A 19953-nucleotide genomic window follows, 5' to 3' on the forward strand; every position below is an offset into this window, starting at 1 on the left:
ATGAGAAAAAGGAAACAGAAGTGGAGGAAAATCTGTCTTTTCATGTTTTCAAACTTGCTTTAAAATACAAACATTTCCTGAAATGCAGAAGTGAGAGTGATGAATGTTAATTGGGTATTTTATCACCTTAACTGACTGATCAGAAGAGTATTTATAAACCCCTGACTGATGTCTCGAGCTGATAAATCAACACCAGGGGAGAACATTTCAAGCACATTTATCACTTAAGACAAACAGGCTATTCTGAGCGCGATGATTTTTTATTCATCGTTTTAGCTCACCTCTACCTTTGCTTCCGCTCAATGTTAATGATATCTGTATAAGACTTCTCAATATTTAATGCTAAAGCATGCCTGTTGCATGCTGATGAGGTGAAGCTCACACATTTGATCTCCAGAAAGCCAGTAACCTTTCCGAAAAAGAAGCTCTATCTCACATTGAAGCCTGATCCCAGGCGGCTCCCTTATAAACAGCTGCTGTTGGCTTCGATGCCATGAAGATCACAGAATTACAGTTTTATGGGAAATTAAAGCCAAGATATTTGAACAGACTGGCCCAATGGCACAGAATCTCATAATCAGCAGAGGATACCCAGCGTCCTAGAGCATCACAATTGAGCATTTGTATGACTCAGTTAATACCCAGGACAGTCTACCAGATTGGCATCATCATATCACATTCAGAGAACGGCAACATCAAGGAAAATCTTACCTGTTCATTCTCTTCTTCATCGCTACTTAGCTTAAGGTCATCTTCTAGCATTCTGAAAGAGGGAACAAAGAGGTACAGATACTTAGAAAATTCAAGAGAATTTAGCACCAAAATACCTGTATTAGAGCAATGTTTCAGTAATGAGTGTATTAGATTTACTAATTAAAAAAAAAATGTTTCCTATTGAGCCCTTTTCCTCTGATGCACTTAGGAAATTACAAACTGCCACATCATGAAAATAAACCCTCACAACAGCCAAAGGACGTGATGACCTGCTTCAGGAATATGAGGTTTTTGGGCTTCCCTGGTGGCGCAGTGGTTGAGAGTCCGCCTGCCGATGCAGGGGACACGGGTTCGTGCCCTGGTCCGGGAAGATCTCACATGCCGCGGAGCGGCTGGGCCCGTGAGCCATGGCCACTGAGCCTGCGCGTCCGGAGCCTGTGCTCCGCAACGGGCGAGGCCACAACAGTGAGAGGCCCGCGTACCGCAAAAAAAAAAGAAAAAGAATATGAGGTTTTAAACGAACAGAGTCAAATAGGTGCTTTTCCTTGTGAAGTTGTAATTCCACAATTATTTGTCCAGTGTTTTCCATGTGGCGGGTGCTGAGCTACATCTCCATCACCATTCGTGGGAAGCAGAAGGAGAGAGCGGGCAGAACCCTGCCGAGAGCTAGAAAACCACAAACTCAAGTTCTCAGAGCAGCTGCTGGGTCTTCCCCCACCAAAGATCTGGAAAAGACAGCTGCCTGAACATCCTACCGGATGAGGAAAACCAAATAGGAGGAAACTTTCTGGAAAGACTCTGGGGAGGAACTCCCCAGAGCCCCCTGGGTCCCTCAGCTGCGTCATGACAACCGCAGTGGGGAAGCTTACTTTTGGGTCCGTAAGAGTTAAAAGTTTAAAAAAAAAAAAAAGAATTTGAGAAAGAATATATGGGTATGTATAACTGAATCACTTTGCTGTACACCTGAAACTAACACAACACTGTAAATCAACTATACCCCAATATGAAATTAAAAGAAGAGGATATATTAAAAAAAATTAAATTAAAAAAAGAAAAAATTTCAAACATTATTTCTGACGATGATGAAACTGTATTCTTATCAGCATTGCTGATTTATTTCTTTGTAGAATAATCGTTTTCAGATGAACTCATTTCATAAGAAGTCTCACTCAGAAGTGTGTTCTACACACAGATAAACGCAGAGCTCTTCTGTCCGGAGTGAGGGGAAGAGCCCGTCTTTGGATGGACCCTGGGGCTCCAGGGATCAGTCTGGAGGCCACTGAGTCCCTGTGCTCGAAGGCCTCGCTCTCCTCTCTGAAATCACCTTCAAAGTCCAAAGACTGACCCCTAAAATGTGGTGTTTCCTATAAAAGCCAATTATAGGCCTACTGTAGATACATTCCTCTGAATATTTTTATAAGTAATTTCAGTGACTTTTGGGGTGAGCTTGGGGTAAAGACCTGCCAGGGCAGGGCGTGGGCCCACTTCTGCCTCTCACGGCTGTGTGTTTGGGGCAAATCAATCAACGGCCCCGCCCCCAGCCCCATTTCCCTCTTTGTAAAATGAAGGGTTGTGCTGGACATCTCCAAGGTCCAGTCCTCCTTTAGCGTCCAAGTCTGCAAAATAAATGTGCGCCTTATTTCCTAAAGTAAAACAACTCCTGTATTTGCTCTGAAGAGCACAGTTATGAAATTTTAAAGCAATTCTTGGTATTAAGAATTTAAGCCATAACCATTAGGACACCAAATCCCCCCTGGCTACAGCTATTCTACTAGTAGCAAGTGGTACCCTTCTTTTATTATTCAAACCAGAAGCCAACAAGCCAAACACTGGCAAGGACTGCACAGCTGCACCTCAACCGCCCTTTACGTCTGTGTGGCACGTCACTCATTTCCCTTGACCTCACAAACTTGAACCTGGGCTTCGAAGAGAAGAGATGCTGGTGATTTATTATATTAGAGTGCTTTTGGGGGCGAATCTAGGAGAGGACGGTGTTTCCTTTGTCCTGGGACACTACTGACCAGCACGGTGACGGCACAGAGTACAGTACCAGTTGGTTGGCTGGGCTGGGCAGCTACCCCAAGACGATTTTTTTTGTGTTTTGTTTTGGCTGCGTTGGGTCTTCGTTGCTGTGCATGGGCTTTCTCTAGTTGTGGCGAGCAGGGGCTACTCTTCGTTGCGGTGCACGGGCTTCTCATTGTGGTGGCTTCTCTTGTTGCGGAGCACGGGCTCTAAGTTCACGGGCTTCAGTAGCTGTGGCACGTGGGCTCAGTAGTTGTGGCTCGTGGGCTTAGCTGCTCCGCGGCATGTGGGATCTTCCCGGACCAGGGCTCGAACCCGTGTCCTCTGCATTGGCAGGCGGATTCTTAACCACTGTGCCACCAGGGAAGTCCCCCCAAGATGAATTTCCTACCCAAAGGCACAAATACATTTCTGATGAAAAGGACCAGAGAAGTCAGGACAGTTTCTTACCCTCCACTCCTCACTCCCTCTTTTGGGGTCAGCTGCCAACTGCGATTCGGTTTAATCTCAAGGACTGCCCTGTAAACACTGGGTGTTCAAAGTGTGGGTGGTTCCGTCGGGGGATGGGAAGGGGGAGGGAAGGACACACAATCGTTGTTAATGACCCCCGTTAGATGGAAGTCACGTCAAGGGTGACTGAGGAGTTTCATCTGCGTATGGGCGACGGTGTGGACAGATTTGAAGGCCATGGCCAACCACAGCAAGATGCCCCTACATGCCCCAAAGCAAGGGATCTTAGCTTGGCCGCACACCCGTCCTGTGACTCGGTTACCACGTGAAGCTGGCAGCGTAAAAGCCGTGTGTGGGGCTCCTTTTAAGGTGGGGAGTAGAACTTGTTTTGTTTATTCTAGGTGCACGCTCAATGTGTCAACACATGAACATGTGTCTGGTTGAATCTCAGGCTGCCTTTCACACCCCTGATCCTGGGAGAGTCACACCTCTGGGCCATGGTTTTGTCATTTCTAGAGTAAGACTCAGCTCCCTTGTCATCCTTTCCAGAAGAAAAGCAGTCAGAGATCCACCTCACTTTGGGAATAGAAATTATCACTGAATTTACCTCTCTTATGTTAAAAAAAAAAAAAAAGATTAATTGTGTTTCTGGTCTGAGATCCAAAAACAAAGGATCAAATGTAAAAACATTCTGTATTCAACAGAAGCCTGGAGAGAAGTTAGACTCCAATAAACTTCAGAATGTCTTGGAAAAATGGGAACACCGAGTCTGACAGCTCATTCACATTGCACAGTAATCCTGTGAGCCTGCTGCTACCAGCACGAGGGACCGCATTCCTGGAACAGACGGTCACCGCTGCCCGGCGCCCCAGACCCCAACAGGCGTGCGCTGAGATGACTCAGTCTCAAGGCCACCCAAGAACACGCCCGGCCCTTCTGCATCATTCTGGTCACAGTGGAGTCCCTGGGACTCAACTTCCAAAGCACAGTGCTGGTCCCTTTTAATGCTGGGAAAACCAGAGTGGCTTCTTGAGAGCCTGAGGAGGAGCTGAGGAAGATGTGAAGTTAGAGAAGAATACGGAAGAGCTGGGGCCACTTAGAAGCCTGAGAGCTGTCCTCGTTTGGTGAAGGCTGTGTCTGCCTCCATTGAAACACACAAATGGCACCATTGGAGCAGTCTGCCCCCAAATCTGATCCCACCTGCTTGACAACATGTTTATCATCTGTCTGTTTTCAAAAGGAATTACACTGGCGTGAGTAGATTAAACAAGAATAATAATAACAAAAGTTTTAAACCAAGAGTGAAAGAAAATGCAAAGTAAGTGTTGGTTAGGACACAGGGCAGAGACGGAGGATACCTGACTCTGTTTTTGATGCTCTGAAGCGCTGAGGATGGAGACTGGGAAGGGTCATCAGCACATAAGTGCAGGGCCCGTGCTCCAGCATCACATTGACTCGCAGGGCACCCTGACGCACCTCTGCATCCCTACACCCCCCCCATCTGAGCACCACCAGGCCTTCCTCCCGATGGTGACACCCACCCACCCACAGCCACGCTCCTTCCATGTCCCTTGGCGCCCACCCCCCCTTCGTGTCCCCGCAGCACCCTCCTAGGTGTCCCAGCTCCTGTCCAACCTGATCTCATTCAACCATACCTCGAGGTGGGTGCTGCCGGGGCAGCAGACCTCGGGGGTCTGAGCACAGACTCTGGAGTCAGACTGCCTAGGAGGAATCCTGGCTCTGCCACTCAGCTTGCTATTAGCACAGAACCTTGTACGGAACCAACATTCAACACATGTTCATTCTTCATTAGTGTTCCTCTTTTACCTCTGAGGGCCATGCCTTGGAGCGTTTAAGAAACTTGCATGCGTAAACAGTTTGGGACAGAAGATGTTTCTGTAACAATGCCTTAAAACTAAGCCATTTGCTCTGTTTTCAGGCCATCTTGAGAAGAAAAGATGACGTTTTCTAGAGGTTGCGGAGGGGGATCTATTTTAGGATATAACTGCTGCCATGGTTGATTGATCTGATGTGAGTTCATGCCTGCAGAGGACAGAAAACATGGCCACCAGCCTGAGTGCACAGGGGACATATATCCTGGGAACCTGTGGTCGGTCACACAGCCTGGAGTACCCACAGCCTGATGACAACAGCTGAAATAAAATAGATAATAAAATCAAACTCTGCGAATGAAGGCCAGAGAGCAGAGGTGCAGCCAGAGGTACAGAGAAACCTGGACTTCGTGCCCTGAGCACCTGAGCAGCTGTCACACTGTGTCCAGAGCACTTCCGGTCAGTGCCTGGTGGTAAGTTCACAGTGGAGTCTGACCAGACAGCTGACTTCACAGTGGGGCCCTGACAGGACCGAGGCAGGATTTTTTTTTTTAAACATGCAATTAGGTGATTCAGATTCTATCCATTTTTCACTGGTGAACTGTGTAGACAACAGTTTCTTAAAATTATTGTCCCAGGAAAATTACAACACGCCCCCTGAACACCTGGTACAAAGGGTCAAAAGGTTTGAGCCACGGGCTGAAGGCTCTTATGCTTTCATGCAGGGACAGAGGGTCCCATGGGAACTGTGTAGAGGAAAGGGTGTGTGGAGGTTTGCCTCTGAGCTCAGATCGGGGAACCCAGTACAAACATTTCCATCTGTGGTTTGCCAAGGACCACCTCAGGTGAACCTCTCTGCTTCTGGAAGTGAAGCATGAAGAAAACACTGCCTCACCACCAACAGTAGAATTGGCATTCAAACACCCAATCACCTACACATTCAATTTTCTACTGCGTTCTTTCAGTGGTGGGCACCTATCTTTGGAAAGCATACTGTCTCCCAGGGCTGGTTCTTCTCACACATTACATTCAAATCAGCATTGCCATTTTAGCCATTTTTAAGTGCCTTAAAATTCTGAAGGTCTGGCATAATGAACTCTCACAGAACCCAGTCACCTCATCTGAAGGTAAGGCCCTCAGAAAAGGGAGGAATTCAATTCAACCCTTCCAACTTTACTATCTGATGATGGTAGCTTCCCTGTGTGTACTATTTTTTAATTGAGCAGTGGACAACTTTACGTTGTAGCTAGTGCTTTTATATACATATATATTTTAAAAATAAATTTATTTATTTATTTTTGGCTGTCTTGCATCTTCGTTGCTGCACACAGGCTTTCTCTAGTTGTGCCGAGCAGGGGTAACTCTTCACCGTGGTGCGTGGGCTTCTCACTGCAGCGGTTTCTCTTGTTGCAGAGCACGGGCTCTCGGCACGCGGGTTTCAGTAGTTGTGGCACGCGGGCTCAGTAGCTGTGGCATGTGGGCTCTAGAGCGCAGGCTCAGTAGTTGTGGCACACGGGCTTAGTTACACTGCAGCATGTGGGATCTTCCTGGACCGGGGCTCGAAGCCATGTCCCCTGCACTGGCAGGCAGATTCGTAACCACTGTACCACCAGGGAAGTCCCTGGTGCTTATATTTTTGAGGTCCACAATTTCTCAGGAAGCAGAAATAGTAGCCTACCCATAACAGATGGCCAACTGCTTCTAGGGTTCATCTATATCTTACACAGGTATTGCAAACGGGCACATTAACTACCTTCAAATGTAACGGCAGTCATTTCACAGAGCAGCAGTTTTTAATTAATAGGGTTTCCCTGGAATTACTTGTCATTTGGGGTCCTTATCAGATCTGAATCCTTTAGTCCTTTAAAGTTCATTTCATTTTGCTATGTCTTAATGGCTTCTTGAAAATCTGACTTTTATATGGGCTGTTTGATTTGCAGATTTGTTTCTATAGCCGGTGCTTCTATGATCTCCACCTATTTGAGATTTAAAGCCAAAGGCAAATGTTTATGAATCCCCATTAAACATATTCATATATGCAAAATGGATAAAGAAGATGTGGCACATACATACAATGGAATACTACTCAGCCATAAAAAGAAATGAAATTGAGCTATTTGTACGGAAATGGATGGACCTAGAGTCTGTCATACAGAGTGAAGTAAGTCAGGAAGAGAAAAACAAATACCGTATGCTAACACATATATATGGAATCTAAAAAAAAAAAAAAAAGGTTCTGAAGAACCTAGGCGCAGGACAGGAATAAAGATGCAGACATAGAGAATGGACTTAAGGACACGGGGAGGGGGAAGGGTAAGCTGGGACAAAGTGAGAGTGGTATCGACGTGTATACACTACCAAATGTAAAACAGATAGCTCGTGGGAAGCAGCCGCATAGCACAGGGAAATCAGCTCGGTGCTTTGTGACCACCTAGAGGGGTGGGATAGGGAGGGTGGGAGGGAGACTCAAGAGGGAGGGGATATGGGGATATAAGTATACGTATAGCTGATTCACTTTGTTATACAGCAGAAACTAACACAACAATGTAAAGCAATTATACTCCAATAAAGATGTTAAAAAAAAAGACATTTTCTATAGTGCATCTCATTGAAACCTCAATGATTAAATGATAGTACTACTAAAAAAAAAACCCATATTCATATACGCAAATATCTATTCTAACAATTAGCCGTGCATGATAAACCTGTTATGCAGGTCCACCTCTCTGAAGGAATCCAAGCCATCCTCTCCACTGCTTGGAACACAGGAGGAGAAGTTATAAAACTCATTTCATTGTTTTTGAAGTCCACTGCTCTGTCAGGGTCAGCACTACCATCTGCCTGGGCTTATTTTCAAAAACACTTGACCACCTTCCTCTCCACATTCGTTCAGAAGAATTTAGCTTGCGCCATTCCCCAATTAACTGGGAACCAGTATGGCCTGGACAGGCTCAGCCTGGGGCTGGTGATGTAGTGCATCCAAGGCACAAAGGAAGGAACTTAGTCTGGAAGCCAACGTAGAAATCAGGAACGAGACAAAGGGTGGTCTAGATGACCTGAGAGCTTCCAGCTCTGATGCTTTCCTACCTGGGTTTCCTACCTACATCTTTTGAGGCAATGTGGAGCATAGGGAGATGGTTTCTGTTCACACACATCTTCTTCCTGGACCCCCTCTTCCTAGGATTGGTTCTAGGTGTCAATGAAATCACAAATGATCTTCTGATTCTGCCATGTTCACCCTGGGGCGAAGGTGTCCTGTACCTCTTCTGTTTAAGAACAATAGGTTCCAATGGTCCTTTTCTTCCGCTTATACGATGAGCCCACCTGCGACCTTGACACAGGCCTGTTTTCCCTGGGGGACAGCATCTCATTTCTTGCTACTTCAGACCCTCGCAAAAGCCAACCTCATTCAGGAGACCTGTCAAACCCTGGTGAGATGCGGGATGAACGTGTGTCTTCAAAATCTCAGTCAAGCAACCGCCTTTCCAAATAGTCCCATATCTAGTATATTAATATAGAATAAATGGAAATCAAAGGAAAGTAAAAATCAACACTAATAAAAGGACACAGTCTGTGGTACTAGAGTGTGGAGTGGTGGAATGAGGCTGGCCAGCATGGAGTCTGAGTTCTGTCCGTAACCAGCTCTGTAAACTTGGGCAAAGTGTGCACTCACTCTGGATATTATTTCCACATCTCTAAAATGAAGCTGGGATAAAATGACCTCTACAGCCCCTTGTGGCTCTGAATTCTGACTCTCTGCCTTTACCAATGCGTGGAAAGTCCAGTTAGATTGTTGGAGGTTTAGAGGGTTCCCTGGATCTGAGCTGATACGACTCATAAAAGTAAAACTGACAGGTTGGAATCTGAGTCAGGATCCACACTGGAGTCAGGAGCCTGGGGTGAAGTCCGGTTACTTCTTTGAGCACTTACTTCCTCGTATGTCAGGTAAGACATTTCCCATCGTTGTTCTAAAAATTCAATAGGAAATGGACATGGCAGTGCTTTTAGATGGTAGAGTTTTACATAGAATGTTTGACTACTTCTGGAAACATTTCGCATGTGATATGGTGTGTAGGACAGAGCCTCGCCCTCAGGCAACAGCCTGTGACTCTATAATTCCAGAGCAGCTTCTCGTGGACCAGGAACAAAGGCAATAATCAGACTGGACCCCGGAGCTCCTGCACCAGGTGGCCACAAGGACTGGACTGGGAGATGGTGCCAGTTCCCCAACTGGGCTTGAGACCAGGGAAGTGTTCTTTCCTCTGTTACAAACTAATCAATTGTCTCTAGGTATTTTCTAGACGCTTCCTTATTACAGTGAAATGTCTCCCCAAACACACATCCAACAGCTTTTGGGTAGTTAAAAAAACTAGATTCATCTTTTTCTTTTCTCCTAACAGCATCTGCAAATAAAATCAGATGACACGTATGCTAAATGATGAGCAGAGCAACAGAGCAATTTGCTGAGCCCCCAAGGAGCCTTCGTCAAGTCCTCTAGGCTCTGGGCCACACGGCGCCGGAACTATACATCCTCTCAAACGCTCTGTGTCTGCAGGATCCTTCATTCTTTCTAAGGAACAACGTGTCCCCGAGCTCCACCACGAAGGCACATTTAGAAAAGCAGGAAGTCACAAAACATTCTTCCAAGTAACTGAAAGCGGGATGCTAGCGGCCAAGTGTACCGAGAAGTTCCTCATCAGATCAGTCCTCTGGGGCAGGTGGACTGCCGTAGGACGCGGAGGTGCTGTGGGAGAATGTTTACAGAGAAAAGCGGCCTTAGCAGGCCACCTGCTCTGACCTCCAGCCCTAGGGAAGCAGGAAGCTCCCTCCACAGGCACCCTGGGAGTCAAAGCTGGGCCAGTGGTTCTCAGACTAGAGCAGAAGCAGCATCACCTGAGGGCTTGTTAAGACACTGGTGTCTGGGCCCACCTCCAGGGGTGGGAAGGGGCCCCCAAATTTGCATTCATAGTAAGTCCCCAGGTGATGCAGAGGCTGCCGGGCAGAGGCCACAGTTTTAGAAGCGCTGGGCTAGGCCATCACCTCCTGCCCGCAGAGGTTTATCACATCTCTAGTCAGCTACTGAAAGTCGAGAGCCTGTGATATGGCCCCTTGAGCCACCTCTGAGGGCATATTGGGGCCTGTGGTCTGGGTGGATGGGTGGGGAGCCTGGGGCCCTGAGGATGTGTACTCCTCCCCAGATCTCTCCCAGTTTGCCCTGGCCCACAGGGTAGGACCCCAGAGAGGACCAGGGACCCCCTCCTCTCACCCCCAAATCTGCTAAGGAAAAGAGCTCGTTCATTCAACCAACTGAGCCTGACTCACTGAATACAAGTCCTAAAGGCTCTGTGCCTGCCCTCAGAGCATCGGGTTATCAGGGGACAGAGACAAGTAATCCAGTGATTGTTATACGGTGGGATGGGCCCTCGAGCAGAGCACTGGAGGAGGAAGGACCTGTGCTGGCTTCAGACTGCTAAAGAAGTCAGATGGAGTCGCGGAAGGTGACCCCCGAGCATGGCATGCCTGGGGATGGAGGCAGGTTATATCCTGCACTCCCACGATGTTCTTTTCTTTTGGAAAAGTGATACACACACAGGGTTCCAATGCCATCCCCCGCCCAAAGAAAAAATCCAGGGAAATGTCTACCTCCCCTCCTGTCTCTACCTGCTCACTTCCCACTCTTTCCCCCAAAGTCACCACTGTCTGTAGTTCCTTATAGATGATTTCCGAGTTTCTTTAATGCATTAACCAGCAAATGGGAACACAGCACTTTGGACCCCTTACAGTCAGTACACGGCACCGGTGGACGGGTGTAAGGTTAACGGGACCCTCGTTATCTAGCTGCAGCAGGCAGCTCTAAGACACTCCCAACGACCCCAGCCTCCTGGTACTGTGTCCTCCCCACCCTGAGTGTGGCTGGACCTAGTGACCTCCTTCTAGGGAACAGAACAGGGCAAAGTGATGGGGTGTCACTCGTGAGATTGGGTGATGTCCGCCTGCTGGCAGGCATACTCTTTGGCTCTCTGGCTGGCGGCTGCAGCCTCTCCAGAGACCCTTAGCCGGGGGACCCAGCTAAGCCATGCTCAGATTCCCGACCTACAGAAACCATGAGATAACAAATGCCACTAAGTTTGGGGGTAATTTGTTGGCATCAACAAGTAACTGGTATGCCACTGGATGGTAGTAAATATTTAGTGTGTCCCTTTTCAAGGTCACTCCCAATTGCTTGCGCTAAAGCATGAACAGCCATCATTCAAACTGTCTCACAGAGGTATAACGCAAGCCTAACAGGTCATTAAAATGTTCTAATAGCCACATTAAAAAAAAGTAAAAACAGGTAAAATTACAATATAGTCAATATATTTAAGCCAACATAGCATTTCAAGGTGACAACGTACACATTTCAAGGGCTCAGTAGCCATGTGCGGCCAGCGGCTGCTGGACTGGACAACACGGGCTCAGAGCTTCTGCAGAAGGCGAGGGGTGTTGACAACTCCAGAAGGTGTCATGTCCCCGCCTCCCCGCAGCTCTCCTTTGCCTCTTGCAGGGGTCAGTCTTCTCTACAATTCCTGCCTCACAGGGTGCACTGGACAAGTCTGTGAAGTTACGTAAAGGCCCTGGTAACTTAGAGTGTGGAGGAGCTGAGCGGGAAAAAGGGAAGGCTCTGGTCAGAACGGATTGCAACCGCACACCCCCAATGACGACCGCTGGTGGACACAGGGATTCCAGAGGCCTGTTTCTGAGCCAGTTGAACGTGTTAAGGACCCATCTTGCTCCCAATTCTGATGATGCTATCTGCTCATGGCATGGCGCGCCGTGATGTCTTACAAAACAGCTGTAAGGCAGAAACCAGCGCACAGCTGCAGGTGGCCCACAGAGGGCTACGCTCAGGGCCATGCGTTTAGGAGCCATGGCCTCGGAAAACAGAACAGGGGCAGCCTTGCAAACACACCTTGTAAAACGCTGACCACTTGGCAAGGGAAGTCTGTCCACTGTTTGCTCTCATTTATCACGTCCCCATTTCTGTTGGATGCAGTAAAGACACATCTCGCTAAAGTTATTTGAAATATCCCAGGTTTTCTTTTTAGTTTTGTTTTTTGCTTTTTTTTTTTTTTTAGTTGTGTATTTTAAAAAGTGTGCTCGTTGTTCTTTTTACTTGGAATTACAGTTGCAAGGGGACTAGATAGGGGATCTGAGCAGCCTGGAGGGAACTCTTTGTCTGGGAGAAATGGAATGCTGGGCCCAGTTTTCCTGAACATCTCAGGACTCTTTCCACCCAGAAAGCTGTAAGCACCGCACACAGCTGGCGTGACTGTGAAAATATGAAGATGCTCCATCTTTTCCACTCCGGGCGCTGCAGGCCACGGCTGTAAAGTAGCTTCCTCCGAACTGACTTGAAAATTGCTTCCTCCTGAAAGAATTATAGGGAAAGAGGGCCGGACGGACTCGATCATTTCTATCAAAAAACAAGCTGGACTCTAGAAAGGGTACTTTAATAGGGAAGGCTCGCTCCTCAAAGATGGTTTTAAAATTCCTCTCTTTGTTCACTACAAGGACTTTTAGAAAATTAGCTTCTGAACTAATGTTCTTGGTATTAGAGAATTCCGTTTCTAAGGCGTAATGAATTCAAGTACAGAGTGTGAAAGAACATGGTCCTTTTTCGGCAGAACTGGAAGAGAGGTTGGGGGACCTCGACTGGGAAGCTTTGCACAGACTTGACCATGGGCATTTCTTTTTTTGTTTGTTTGCGGTACGCGGGCCTCCCACTGTTGTGGCCTCTCCCGTTGCGGAGCACAGGCTCCGGACGCGCAGGCTCAGCGGCCACGGCTCACGGGCCCAGCCGCTCCGCGGCATGTGGGATCTTCCCGGACCGGGGCACGAACCCGTGTCCCCTGCATCGGCAGGCGGACTCTCAACCGCTGCGCCACCAGGGGAGCCCTCATTCATAACTCTTGACAAGAAGAATGTATTGAATCTAGAAGGGTCACACATACGGTGGGCCCAATACCAGTTTTTGCATGTCTGTGGCGATCGTTATTGACAAGTTGATTCCTGAGACAGCCCCTAATTAAGAGATTTAATTGAACAGATAAACTGTTAGGGTCAGGAAAGAGAACCCAGCATAATCTCCAAATAAGCAAATGCACACATGTTGAGCTACGCCCATGCCACATGTTCCCTGAATATGGCCTAACATGGTGGTTTCTAAACTTTACTGCACACTGGAACAACTTGGGAACTTTGAAAAATATGGATGCCTGGCTCCCACCCCACCCCCATATTCTGATGGAATAGATTTGGGGTGTGATCTGGGCATCCACAGTTTTAAAGGTTCCCTAGGTGATTCTAATTTGCAGCAAAGCGTAGGAACCCCTAGACAACACAGAGTGAACTTGGACCGTCTGCAGAGCTGAATGTCTTGAATAGCTCTGTTCCCTGGATCAAGTCCCGAACTCTGAGTTTTAGTTTGTCCGCTAATAAAACGCTACGACAGTAGAGACACAAATGAGACAATAAAAGTGAAAGCACACTGGAAACTGTAAAGCCTCCGAGGGGTTGCTCAATGATGAGGTCAGCATTGCCCGTGGTGTTTAAACGCTGATTCGTGGGCCTCCTTCCCAGAGATGCTAATTTAATTGGTCCTAGATTGGGCATAGGCATCGGCATTTTTGACAAGCATCCCAGATGAATCTACTATTCCGCCAGGGTTGAAAACCACTGCATGATTCCAAGTGAACTTTCGCCTTCTCATTAAAACCATCTGCAATCCACAGAATAGAATTCTCCACATCTTATCTGCCTTTGTACAGAACTAGTGCATTGTATTAAGACTGTGTATCAACTCAACAGCCTCCACCTTTCCCCCGTCTTCCATTTGAATATGAATGCTTTCAGGGGAGGGGTGTTACCTCCTGAGTACCTAGGGTAAGGCACAAGCCCATCCTTGCTAATGAGTTAAGGAGTTATCATTCTGCGTTTCAGAATTCTTCAGGGGTTGTTTTCAGAAATCACAGGCAGTGCTAGGGCATCTGAGATCATTTTCGGGCCTGTTCTTTAGCCTCTGGGGGGAAATACAAAAGATACCATAGGTTATCCTGCCTTCCAAGTTCTCTGGAGAAGTCCCCAAGGTTTCTTCAAGACAGTACGGCACAGTATGCAAGGTAATCTGTGGACATCTCAGCGTCATTTCTCCCTTTGGAGCACTACCCTGTTTCACAGGGGCTAGAGGACTGGGAACTACATTTCCTACACGCCTGCCTGCAGGGTTCTGAGTTAGATGTTGCCAATGAGAGGCACCCCCATAGGGTTTGGAAGGCCGAAGGGTAACAGAGGCCATCGTTGTACCAGGGCAGTGGAAGCAGGTGTATAAGCTTCAGCAGGTGGCAGATGTGAGGTTCTGCCAGAGGCTTCCAGGCATCCTTCTGGGAATAAAACCTGTCGATGCTGAGATGTCTGTTAGCAGTTCTCTGCAATTCTGGCATTTACTGATTTCCTGAACTAATCACTGATTTCCTGTTGGCCCCCTGACCTTAGATTCCCTAGCCCTCCTGATGGACTTGGAAGGCATTCATGCCCTATGTTAAGTGCCCTCCTATTAAAACACCTAGAGTGGTTTCTCTTTTCCAGACTGAATTCTGACTGGTGGGTATAGTAATTAAGAGCCTGAGCTCTGCAGTCAGAAAGCCTGATTGATGGATTCATATCCCGGCTCTGCCACATACTAGCTGTGTGTCCTTGTGCAAAGAACTCAGAGTCCCTCCCTCAGTTTTCTCATCTTTAAAATAGACAAATAAGAGCGTTAACCCCCAAGGAATGTGGGAATTATATGGGGGAAAATGCATACATTTTATACGGTGGCTGATACGTAGGAATGACTCAATATTCAACATTCGTATTGGAATTTTACTACCCATTCCATCTTGTAACAATCACCAGGCTGTAACTTAAGTCCATTTCACTTTTTCTAACAGAGAACAGAAACTTCTTAATTTACTGACCACCACCAGTGAACCAGGTACATTCTAGATGCTCGAGATAGAAGGTTGAAAAGCCTTTGCCTTCACATGGCTCACTGTTTATTGAAGGGAAAGACAGATAAGTAAGCCTAGTGAAGCAATAAAAAGTGGGAGTACAGATCCCCATCTTCTTTCCTCGTCAGAAAATCCTGGCCCCTTTTTTTCTTTCCTCATGGGCTTTATTCTCCAGTCTTTGAAACACCTGTATAGTCTTCAAATATTAGTTCCCCAATGTCCTTCCCAGGGTACAGTCATGTGAAGGACAAAGTCCACTACCCAAGCTAACTCAGTATTAACTGGAAGGGGAGAAGTACCTGTTCTACCTTGGAAGTCAACAGTTCCTAAGTTTCTCTAATTAAACCTTTCTCCACTTTAGTTCATTGAGTTGTTCCTGCCCCATGAAGCCTTTTTTTTTCTTTCTTTCTTAAACACCTTTATTGGAGAATAATTGCTTCACAATGATGTGTTAGTTTCTGCTGTATAACAAAGTGAATCAGCTATACTTATACATACATCCCCATATCCCCTCCCTCTTGCATCTCCCTCCCACCCTCCCTAGCCCACCCCTCTAGGTGGTCACAAAGCACCGAGCTGACCTCCCTGTGCTATGCGGCTGCTTCCCACTAGCTATCTGTTTTACGTTTGGTAGTGTATATATGTCCATGCCACTCTCTCACTTCGTCCCAGCTTACCCTTCCCCCTCCCCGTGTCCTCAAGTCCATTCTCTACGTCTGCATCTTTATTCCTGTCCTGCCCCGAGGTTCTTCATAACCATTTTTTTTTCTTTTTAGATTCCATATATATGTACTAACATACGGTATTTGTTTTTCTGACTTACTTCACTCTGTATGACAGACTCTAGGTCCATCCACCTCACTACAAATAACTCAATTTCGTTTTCCTTTTTTTTTTTTGGTACGCAGGCCTCTCACTGCTGTGGCCTCTCCCGTTGTGGAGCACAGGCTCTGGACGCGCAGGCTCAGTAGTTGTGGCTCACGGGCCCAGCCGCTCCGTGGCATGTGGGATCTTCCCGGACCGGGGCACGAACCCGTGTCCCCTGCATCGGCAGGTGGACTCTCAACCACTGCGCCACCAGGGAAGCCCTTGCTTTTCTTTTTAAGGCTGAGTAATATTCCATTCCCATTAAGTCTTGAGGGAAAGAAGCCACTGCCTCTCTGTTCAGGGTATCCATAGGTTATTTGAGACTTATGGAATGTTAACCTCCTATGCTGTGTGGACCAAGATGCCCATTCTGGCCCCTGTGATTATGGGCAGAACCAGCTGGAACCGGATACTGCAGGGATCCCGCCAGCGCTGCACCTCCAAGCTGTCCCTCTCTGGAACGTATGCCTTCGCTGCCTATGCCTAGATGCAGCCTTCTACATGAATCCACTCACCCTCTCTGCCACAAACGTAGTAAGCGGATCACTTAAATGTAAAGAGAAGGAAAAGCCATTTATGTTCCATGTTAAAGCAAAAGCATCCTGTTAGCTATTCACTGAACTGGGAGATTGGCATTTGATCCTCAAACCAAGGCATTTCCGTGAATTCACCTTTAATGCTACCATTTTTGTAGTACTTTGTATGTTATCTCTGATGCTTCTAGAACTATTCACTGTAAAACGAATCCAGGTGGTCAGAATACGTAAGTCAGATAATCTCAATTAAAAAAGAAATCTCAGAGGGGATACATGTGTATGTATAGTTGATTCACTTTGCTGTACAGCAGAAACAAAACATCGTAAAGCAACCATATTCCAATAAAATTTTTTTAAAGATCTCATATATATATGTATACACACACACACACACACACACACACACACACCACCAAGACTAGTTCACCACTTTTTCTTTTTTACAGTGAATAGGTTTGAAAATTAGGTCAATATATGAAATGTTCTAATTTTCAGGTGGCATAGGCAAAAAAAAAAAAAAAGAGAATGAAATAATGCCACTTACAGCAACACAGAAGGACCTAGAGATGATCACACTAAGTGAAGTCAGACAGAGAAAGACAAATACCATATGATGTCACTTATATGTAGAATCTAAAATAGGACACATATGAACTTATTTACAAAACAGAAACAGACTCACAGACATAGAGAACAGACTTGTGGTTGCCAAGGGGACGGGGGCGAGGGAGGGATAAATTAGGAGTTTGGGATTAGCAGATACAAACTATTATATATGGAATGGATAAACAACAAGGTCCTACTGTACAGCACAGGGAACTATATTCAATTTCCTGTAATAAACCATAATGGGAAAGAATATGAAAGAGAATATATATATGTGTAACCGAATCACTTTGCTTTATACCACAAACTAACACCAGCATTGGTCAGGCCACTCTGCAAGAAAGCTTCAGCATTTCCTCACGGTTTTAGATCAGGTATATTTTGGGTTTAAGTAAAGAAGAGTAAACGTGCAGAATCAAGTTGTTTGCTGCCTTTCCAACTTTTTATGTATTTGTCTGCAGCAGACCTCGTTTTACTGCACTTCACTTTACTGTGCTTTGCAGATAATCGTGTTTTTTACAAACTGAATGTTTGTGGCAACCCTGCGTTAAGCAAGTCTATCGGTGCCATTCTTCCAACAGCATTTTCTCACTTCATGTTTCTGTGTCACATTTTGGTAATTCTTGTAATATTTCAAACTTTTTCATTATTATTATATTTGTTATGGTGACCTGTGATTCGTAACCTTTGATGTTTTACTGCTCTGATTCACTGAAGGCTCAGATGATGGTTAGCATTTTTAGCAATAAAGTGTTTTTAAATTAAGGTATGTACATTGTTTTTTAGACATAACGCTATTGCACACTTAATAGACTACAGCATAGCGCCAGCATCATTTTTATATGTACTGTAAAACCAAAAAAATTGTGTGACTCGCTTTACTACGATATTTGCTTTAATGCTGTGGTCTGGAACCCAACCTAGAGTATCTCCGAGGTCCGCCTGCGCTTGATTTTCAGTTGGCAGAAGGGAATCTCAAGTGCAAAGAAAAATGATTCAATGAAAAATTTTAAGTGCGAGTGCAAACTTTTGAGACAGAATTTGACTTCAAAAGAGTGCTTTTCTACTTGCTGCTTAAGAAGATAATCAGTACTAATCATGATAAATTTAGTTACTATGCTGGAACTCATGGCTAAATCCTGCCTAATTGGGTCTATTCTTTGATGGAGGACAGGAGAGGAAGGCTGAAAAGAGATGGGATCCATGACCAACGCAGACTTCTTGATTTTCCAATTTTAGATGAGTCAAGACTCCTGGTACATAGGTTTTCATTAAAATGGCAGAAAATCAATTGATCTCTGGATCAACACTAGACAACACTGTGAGGTAGGTGACACTTATCTTTGAAAACCCCTACCTTTTCAGGGGTGCTCCCCCCACTCCAGGGCTATGCTTTCATCCAGATTCCTTTCTTACACGGGCACTGGAGCACCCCCTGCCCCTGCCTGGCCCCGAACCATGGTCTAGAATGGGTCTCCTTTCCTGCCTACCTGCTAAAATAATCTTCCTCTGTAGCCCACACCCTTGGAAGCGGCTGTGACCTAGACACACTGCATGGTGCAGGTTGGCCAGAACACACCCCTTCTAACAGTTTCCCAGGCGCTTGTGATCTGTGATGACTTCTCACAGTTAAAAAGAGAAGAAACGGAAAAACAGAAAACAACAGAAACCTCCCCAAATAACACCAAAAAAGATCCTGAAGGTGTGAAAGTAAGAGTAGAAGTTTTCAGGCACAGTGTCAGGCCCTTGGATGGACCATTTTACTTTCAGCCAGCCTTACTGCACAGTTAACACAGAAAAGAGTGGGCATTCTTGACCAGGAGCCCTGGTGAAGGCCCGACAGAGATGAGACAGTGTCTAACCAGGTCCAGGCAGCACTGCCCCTAATGTGCCCCTATAACCAGGAGCCTATCTTGTTCTGGGATAACAGCATAGCGGCAGCCTACATCACCTGTAGTGAGATTAATTATTTAAGTAAAATTTTACTGGTACCCTACATGTGTCAGGCACTGTGCTAGCAGATGGGTAGACCAGGACAAATAAGAAATGGTCCCCAACCTCACAGAGCTCCAGTCTGATAAAGGAGCTCAGGCTTACAGGATTTTCTTACCCGGACAACAAACTGTCCCGGGATCTCTGAAACAGTGCTCCTAGATTCCCCTGATGCAGTAAGGATGTGACATGAAACTCAGAACAAACAGAAGGAATGTCACTTTCTATATGGCCCAAAGATAGCTTCCTACCAGAAATTCACCCCTGGCTTCTGCTGCATTTTCATCACTGAGACTCACATAGCCGTTTCTAATAGCAAGCAGCTAAATGGGCCACAGGAGGTACTTTGTGAGTATTTGTTGATTTGAATCGGCTAGTCTCAGGCCAGGGAACACCTTGCTCCCGTGCAGCAAGGGGCTGGGTGTGGTAGGAGGCGTACCGGATCCTCGGATTAACTAGGTGGGTGACAGGAGAGACACGTAACTTCAAGTCAATAAGAACAGAGGGAGCGTTCTGTGTATTCAGCGGGGACGAACTTCAAGCCACGGGGCCAGCTCTCACCGGCCTGCAGAAGGGAGAGGTGGCAGTCTCCTCCTGGGTGAGGTCCAGCCAACAGTGCATGAAAGCACGGGGCTCAGTGGGAAAACTCAGGCCAGTAATAGTCAGCCATTGCTTTTTTTTTTTTTTTTTTTTTTGCGGTACACGGGCCTCTCACTGTTGTGGCCTCTCCTGTTGCGGAGCACAGGCTCCGGACGCGCAGGCTCAGCGGCCATGGCTCATGGGCCCAGCCGCTCCGCGGCATGTGGGATCTTCCCGGACCGGGGCACGAACCCGTGTCTCCTGCATTGGCAGGCAGACTCTCAACCATTGCGCCACCAGGGGAGCCCAGCCATTGTTATTTTTAAA

The 19953-nt window shown here is 46.5% G+C and overlaps 1 protein-coding gene across 2 annotated transcripts in view; it reads right to left on the reverse strand.

Annotated features, from left to right (window-relative positions):
• Positions 1-19953, reverse strand: part of AFF3 (ALF transcription elongation factor 3) — a 558275-nt gene that overhangs the window by 119197 nt on the left and 419125 nt on the right. For both annotated transcript variants that reach the window (XM_082672922.1, XM_082672923.1), the window contains one exon: positions 712-763. In XM_082672922.1, coding sequence (XP_082529048.1) covers positions 712-763 — 52 coding nt within the window. The remainder of the gene's footprint in view (positions 1-711; positions 764-19953) is intronic.

Source organism: Grampus griseus, assembly GCF_964374135.1.
Source record: "Grampus griseus genome assembly, chromosome: 15".
NCBI lineage: Eukaryota > Metazoa > Chordata > Mammalia > Artiodactyla > Delphinidae > Grampus > Grampus griseus.